General features: G+C 42.9%; 1 protein-coding gene across 2 annotated transcripts; it reads left to right on the top strand.

Moving 5' to 3' along the window:
- The first annotated feature begins 52 nt into the window (after positions 1–52).
- qrsl1 (glutaminyl-tRNA amidotransferase subunit QRSL1) lies at positions 53–6,496 on the top strand. 2 transcript variants are annotated; one of them, XM_084674243.1, is made up of 11 exons: positions 53–201; positions 647–806; positions 930–1,028; positions 1,136–1,232; positions 1,338–1,499; positions 1,810–1,985; positions 2,407–2,519; positions 3,288–3,480; positions 3,641–3,758; positions 4,856–5,061; positions 6,147–6,496. In XM_084674243.1, the coding sequence occupies exons 1-11, from the start codon at positions 163–165 to the stop codon at positions 6,362–6,364; spliced, it is 1,581 nt and encodes a 526-aa protein (XP_084530369.1). In that variant the 5' UTR covers positions 53–162; the 3' UTR covers positions 6,365–6,496. The 2 variants fall into 2 exon arrangements, with proteins under 2 accessions (XP_084530369.1, XP_084530378.1); XM_084674252.1 differs by having other exon boundaries at positions 87–201; positions 712–806.
- Positions 6,497–7,615: the final 1,119 nt, after the last annotated feature.

The following is a 7,615-nucleotide window of genomic DNA, read 5'->3' as shown; positions in this document are numbered from 1 at the left end:
AACGTTCGAATCTTTAGAGGCAACCAATTGACGTGTCGAATCCTCTCCAAACACCCAATCACAGAACGTAATGTTGGCGTGCATGATTTGAAACAAACATGGCAGCCTCCTGTACTCATACACATGAAGGTTGCTGGAAATTTGACAGCTATAGTTAACTAAATGAAGAATGGAAAAATGTTGAGCTTGTCAATAAAAGAGGTAAGCAATGTGAGATTATGGTTACGTTAACGAGTCTAGTATAGTCCATAACTTATAAGGTTTGATGTATTTGAATGGCATGCATTTACTAGCTAGCGAACCCCCTTAATTGCAAAATTAAATACACCTTCCTTTCTAGTTGATTTGATTTGTAGAACTAACCATCGTCTGGACTGAAAACAAGCTAAATTAATCCCAAACCAGTCAAACAAGTCGTCTGTTAAATTCTGAGGGATTCCCTTCCCGCTCAGAACTCTCTTGACTCTGATCAGGATGCTAGTTACCCTATAGTTACCCTGATTCAGGGTAACTCTATCTAACATTAGCACGAGCTACAGCAGAAGTAGCTTTTTATTGTGCAATTAGGGTACAACTATCATCCTGATTCGAGTTAAATTAAAGGTCACACGTGGATGTTACATGGAGTTATTTCTTAATTACCTAGGTATCTTTGGCATTGAGGGAGGGTAGGATTTCTCCTACGGAACTGTGTCTCAAATGCCTCAACAGGATCAAGAAAACACAAAGTCTGAATGCTTACATCACTGTGACAGAGGAGCTGGCATTGAAACAGGCTCAGGAAGCCGAGGACAGGCTCCTCAAAGGTGAAAGTGTGGATGTGTATCTGTCTCTCACTCACTGGGTTTCCATCTCCCCTACTCATTCTATGTCCTAGTTGACAGTTGAATGGTTTGTTACTCCATACTGTCATTTCGCTTATTTTCCAGGTGCACCTAAAGGTCCTCTAGATGGAATCCCCTTTGCTGTGAAAGACAACTTCTGCACAGAGAAGATCAAGACCACCTGTGCCTCAATTATGCTTAAAGGTCTCTCCACTCTGAACAACCTACCATGTTTTATATAATTGTGCTATTATGTGATTGCTGAGGTAACAGTACAGCAACAATTATCCAAACTTTTGTTTGTTTTGTAGACTACATCCCACCTTACAATGCCACGGTGGTTCAGAAGCTTTTCAACCAAGGAGCCGTTCTAATGGGAAAGACCAACATGGATGAATTTGCAATGGGGCAAGGCTGTTACTGACATACAAAGTATACTTGCAGTGCATGATATTGGAGTATTACATCTGTTACATCTTACAGTTTTCAAAGTTAGGCTGCTTCATTTTCCAGAGCAGGCAGCACTGACGGTGCATTCGGACCAGTCCGGAACCCTTGGAGCTACTCAGCCCCATACAAAGATCTAACAGGGGCAGAGCCAGAATCTGATTGGGTCATATCTGGAGGTAGCTCCGGAGGAAGTGCAGCAGCTGTGGCGTCTCTTACCACCTTTCTGTGAGTGGGTAGAAAGTAGAATTTGTTGCAAACTGTACTGAGAAAAACTTATCTATAACTTCCATCTATAACCAGTTAACTACAGCAGAAGTAGCTTCTTATTTTTTCTTATTAACTTCTTTTTTATTTGAATTAATACCAATGGACACCATTCCATTGTTATTTTATTCTCTAATAATCCATATTATACACTATGAATTCAAATCATGGCAACTTAACTATAGTTAGAAGTGCTCTGTTTGTCATTAATACTAACAGTTAAAACGTCATTGTCTTAGTGACATGCTGTTGGTGTGTCCCCTTCCCCCAGGGCTTTGGGGTCAGATACGGGTGGTTCCACTCGTAACCCGGGGGCTCTGTGTGGGGTGGTGGCCTTGAAGCCCACCTACGGCCTGGTGTCCAGACACGGCCTCATCCCCCTGGTCAACTCCATGGACGTACCTGGCATCATAACCCGCAGCGTCCATGACGCTGCCACCGTCCTCGGTAGGTCACGTAGTAGAACGTGGTAGAACATCCTGTTACGACTTTTTTCCACTGCGGGTTAGGGTGATACAGTGCCCAGATAAATATCAACGACAGTAGAACTCAGCCATGTTTAATAGAGAAAGTAAAAGTATATCCACACACACATGGTGACTCAACCTCACAGGATTGAGACAAAACCGTCACGTGGCCACAAGAGAATCACTTGATAGTGAAGAGAATTAGGAAAAGGCTTCAGTTTGCCAGGGAGCTGCAATGGAAAGGTTATGTTATAGTTTTATTTTTTAAGAAAAAAAGGCCAGTCTTAGTAATCGAGGAAAAACTAACATTGCCTAATTAGTGTGTATTTACTATCAGATAACTAATGGAGAGAAATGCATGACTACTAGCCCACAGTGTCGATCCTGGTTGTGTATTACAGGTGTACTCCAAGGCCATGATGTCAGAGACTCAACAACAGTCCCCAGCACTCCTTCACATGAAGAGCTACCAGAGGACCTGGATGTGAAGAACCTACGTGTAGGCATTCCCAAGGTGAGATAGAAACTTGCATCTTAACACCTCTAGTACCTTAACCCTTGTGCTGCCTTCGGGTCACATGACCAAAAGGTTCATAACGAACCATCGTTGTGTTTACCCAATTTTACATTTACATTACATTTAGATATTTAGCAGACGCTCTTATCCAGAGCGACTTACAGTAAGTACAGGGACATTCCCCCGAGGCAAGTAGGGTGAAGTGCCTTGCCAAAGGACACAACGTCAGTTTGCACGGCCGGGAATCGATCTGGCAAACTTCTGATTACTAGCCCGATTCCCTAACCGCTCAGCCACCTGACTCCCGCAATTTTACCCAATACAAAAGCAAATAAAAATAATTTTCTTTTAACCTTCGCAATGTGGGGGGTCTGAGACAGCCCAACGGTTAAAAGAAAATGCTTCACTTTGTTCTTGTATGCGGTAAAGTTGTCGCAAACGAAGGTGGGTCACAATGACTGATGGGTCAGAATGACCCGAGGAGAACACAAGGGTTAAGGCTTCTCTGTTTGGGATTCACATACATTTCAATAACCATTTTAAGTCCTGGAAATCTAAATGGCCCTTTTATTTGTATAATTGTTGTATAATTGTTAAATGTATAATACTGCATGTGTTTCTTGAAATATCTTTATATTTAGGCCCGGGTTCAATATGGTACGCATGGTACGCGCTCTGTCTGGAAAGCCACTGGGGCACCCAGACAATTCTGCAATTGTTGATATTCTTACAAGCAACGTTATATCTGCATTACCCTGTGGTTAGGAGTACCATGCCCTGGGTTTGTCGGCAAAGACGTTAGACCAGTGGGTCCGCGTGGCAGACATGTTTGAGCGGGCTGGGGCACAGGTGGAGCAGGTGTCCCTCCCCCACACCCAGCACTCCATCGTCTGCTACCATGTCCTGTGCCACGCAGAGGTGGCGTCCAATATGGCACGCTACGACGGCCTTGAATACGGTAGGGCATTTGGATATATTGACCTGAGCAGTCAATATACATATATTCCTTATATTGATAGATGGTTTCTTCCTAATGTTGACCAATCTTTTGGGGGGATTAATTAGCAAGTCAAACCAACAGTATATGGTGTTCAATATTTGGAAATTGTCTTCTGCAGGCCACCGTAGCAGTGTGAACAGTTCAACGGAGGCTATGTATGCCACAACACGACACAAAGGCTTCAACAGCGTAGTCCGAGGGCGGATCCTGTCTGGGAACTACTTCCTGCTCAAACAGTAAGAGAGGAAGATCCAACAGTCCTACATTGGGTACCTGTAACATGAAACAAAATGAAAGTTCTGTCCAAACACTCACAATATTGATTTCACTATTTATTGCAATGGAAACAGGTTTGTCTTTGGTGGTGTGGATCTATCTAAGGGGAAACATTTTGCCTTGGAGCATAGCCATCCTAGCACAAGTACATATAAAAACAAGGCAGGGAGCATTTACATTACATTTATTCATTTAGCAGACACTTTTATCCAAAGCGTCTTCCAAGAGAGTGCTTTACAAAAGTGCATAGGTCTATGATCATAAACAACAAGATAAACATTGCGGGTAGCCAAAACATGAAGCATACATTGCGAAAAGCAAATAAGTGCCAATGGGAAGAAACATAAGAGCATGTAGTCAAACAAATTACAATATACAATATGAACCTCCAAAGTGCAAGAGTGTGCCTGTAGGAAAGCAAGCAACAATAATATCATTCACAGCGAGTACAAGTAGTTAAATCAGCTACAACAAGTTCCTCCAGTGTTTCCCACAGCACTTTTCAGTTAAGGCCTAAGCAACTCACCTGCCGCCTTAACTACGTTGTAAAAAATAATAATAGCGATATCTGCTGTGTTACTCTGTCCTGTTTTCTTCCTTCCATTCCAAAACGCCAGTCTCCCTTCTCTGCAGAACGCATTAGTCTATCGAACAATCTATCCCCCCCCGGTCTGACGGCAAACCCCACCCTACCACCTTAACTAACACATTTTCTGCGGGAAGCCCTGCCCTCAATAACTGTCATTGTGTTTGTGTTCCTGGAGGAAATAAGCTAACAGCTGATCCAACAAATCTTTCTTAAGTAGGATATAAGCACAGGATATAAGATTCCCAAAACTACTCAACCTTCTGAGAAATATTGTAAAGGACTTTAAGCTATCCCACTACTTTACTAGGGCTGAAACAAAGGTGGCCATGCTAGCATTATGTCATTCATCCTTGTCTATCTAATAAAAAAATCCTAAATGAGGTCTGCATGCATACATGCATAGTAACACTGTTTTGAACCCTATTATTCAATTTTGTGCAATCAACACCGTCCTCTCCATTTTTTCAGGAACTACGAGCACTACTTTGTGAAGGCCCAGCAGGTCCGACGGCTGATAGTGGAAGACTTCAAGAGTGTGTTCCGTTCGGGCGTCGACGTGCTACTTACGCCTACCACACTTGGTGATGCGGCGCACCATGCCGAGTTCATGCAGGAAGACAACCGCACACGCAGTGCCCAGGAAGACATATTCACACAGTCTGTCAACATGGCAGGTACCTAAACACAAAAGAAATATGCAGTTCTGCATTACTACATAACACAGGAAGATGTATAAATGTCAGGCCGGGAACAATTAGTTTGCTCCTCCCCTACTGGAAGGGGACCGTGGAGAACTGTTCGATATGATGGCAGGGAATCAACTCGTTGATAATATCTGAATGCAACTTTGAAATGTGCATGCCCTTACCTGTAACCGCTAAACAATCAATGGCATATCTCTGTCATAGGAGAGAAGCGTTTTCATTTATGAGAAGGGCACCAATCTCCAATACAAACATATTTCACTCAGTGGTTGCAGAAGACCAAACGTGATGCCTCTGAAAGACGAGTGAATTACAAACACATTTTGGTCTGCTGTAAAACCAGTCACATATAAAGTGTGCAACACTAAAACCATTGCAAAAATATGTTGCGAAGAATAACAAACAAGCATGTCAAACATGACATTAAAAGCCGTTCTGAACCGTAGTGACTGAAATACAGCTTTAAATGAACGTTCTAGTGTCTTTCCCAGTTGTCATCTTCCTCCTCACTATTGAGACCACTTCTCAAGCGTCGTGTGCGAGAAGGTGTGAGGACAGTCCTTTTGGACCAGTAGCTTCCACAGGGGTGGTGGAAAGTCTCCTCCAAAGTTAGGATAAAGTCATCAAGGTGCAAATGAACAACTGTGTGAGTGACCAGTGGGAAAGGGGGTCAATTATTCCAATCTCTACCAATACAGCCCTACATAAACATAGCGTGCAGTCATACTCTCATTGACAAGAAGGCGCACACACATTTTTGGGCACAACATAGTACAATGTATTGTATTGTAGTATTGTGAATAACTATTGAAACCCTGTTCTAGTTTGTCTTCTTTCTCTAATCTCAGTGCCCAACACTGTGAATCACCATTCAGCTGTTAGGGTTCATCATTAAATAGTCCCTCCTCAAAGGGATTTTTACTCCGTGAACCCATTGTATGATGTTAATCAGATAAATTATACACTACTTCAAACAGATCTCCAAATAGACATAGCTTTGAAGGCAGTTAAAGTTTCACATTTGTCCTTCAAGCAACCTTCTCTCTCTCTTCTAGGTCTTCCTGCTGTTTCTGTTCCAACTGCTTTGTCAGACCGAGGCCTCCCCATTGGTCTGCAGCTAATAGGCCCCGCCCTTCAGGACAGGAAGCTGCTGGCCGTCGCCCAATGGATAGAGCAGAGGGTGGGATTTCCCTCCATCAGTTACCATAGCAATACAGACAAGGGGAGGGAAGGCACCGTGGTCATTGGAAAGGAGAAGACATCCATTCCATAAGTTCTCTATACTCTCGTCTTCTTTATTTAAGGGCTTATACTGTCACTGGATGCTTTTGGTCGTGATAGGATCCTAAATGGTAAAACCTGCTTGAATGTTTAGTCTGTGTATAAAATAACCTCATTCATTTTGCACCATGGTGTTCTCACAATTCTTGCCTTGTGTGCATAAAACAAGCATTGTCCACAAAAGTGAACTGTTAAAAATGCCATGAACTCCTTTTCTAGGCACACACAAAACATTTAAGGTTATCATTTAACGTTGGTTTCCCAATTTAATAACCATTTCCTTGCGATAAGGTTATCACAATGGGACTGGTATGCCTACCGTCTTCATGAAGAGTCTGGTGGTCAAGACTGCAGGGTCAAACAGGCTTACCGGGACACTCAGGGCTTAGGTGTTCTCTACCTTAAGTTCAGACGAAAAACATACAAGGGCCAACAATTTGGATCATGTTGAATGTTGTCTTGGAAGGTATTCTAAGTCTGTATTTGCAAACTTCAATGAACACTAAACCTTTAGTGCACTTCTATAAAATGTCATATCAGCAATAACTAAATATTTTGATCTGCCACTTGTCTCAAAGGAAATTTCAGTTTAAAGCAGTCGTATATAATCAACTCAATTGAAATAGATCCTATGAAGTGATTAGGCAAAAGCAAAGGGCCGTTTGGAACCTTCAAACACCAGTGCTCTGTGATGACTCCAATTTGGCCTTATCCATCCTCATGCCCTCCACTCACACTATCTGGCCTTGTCACTCAGCACCTTGAGAAATGGAAACAACACGTCTGGCTGCCCTCTGGATGGACAGAGAGATGGATGTCCAGAGGAAGACTGGATGGATAGATAGACTGATTGAGTACACTTACTGGACAATGCTCATTCATCTAAGTAAATATCCAGATGACTGCTTGCAGTCTAGAATGTCAGAGCTATTCAGTGGTCTTTCAGCTCTTTTCCTGTAAGTATGAATAGGGGTTAGTCATGTCCACGCGTGTGTATACACACACACTCAGACTGCAGCACTTATTTCCTTCCATTTATCCTCCCAGATGTGGATCTGCTTCACATTCCTCTATCCCCTTGTTTCCCTCTCCATTTCTACTGTATCTGCTTAATCCATCCCTGCTCTTTCCGGGGCTCCTAATTTGTTTCTGACCTGAACCCAAATGCCACCCTTGCTCAGCTGTAAGGACGGGTACAGAGGCGTGCTTCGTGACATCTTGCCGGCGTCCCCCCCACAAATCT

The sequence above is a fragment of the Hypomesus nipponensis genome, chromosome 3 (genome assembly GCF_054491055.1).
Source record: "Hypomesus nipponensis isolate SF chromosome 3, ASM5449105v1, whole genome shotgun sequence".
Classification (NCBI taxonomy): Eukaryota; Metazoa; Chordata; class Actinopteri; order Osmeriformes; family Osmeridae; genus Hypomesus; species Hypomesus nipponensis.
Note: the sequence above shows the minus strand (reverse complement) of the source record. Positions and strands in the feature narration are given on the sequence as shown.

Excerpts from the sequence above, each read along its gene's own strand:
- qrsl1 (XM_084674243.1), top strand. The coding sequence starts at position 163 with ATGAAGAATGGAAAAATGTTGAGCTTGTCAATAAAAGAG. Across the intron at positions 2,520-3,287 it reads TACGTGTAGGCATTCCCAAG|GAGTACCATGCCCTGGGTTT; the intron begins GTGAGATAGAAA and ends CCCTGTGGTTAG. Across the intron at positions 3,481-3,640 it reads CTACGACGGCCTTGAATACG|GCCACCGTAGCAGTGTGAAC; the intron begins GTAGGGCATTTG and ends TGTCTTCTGCAG.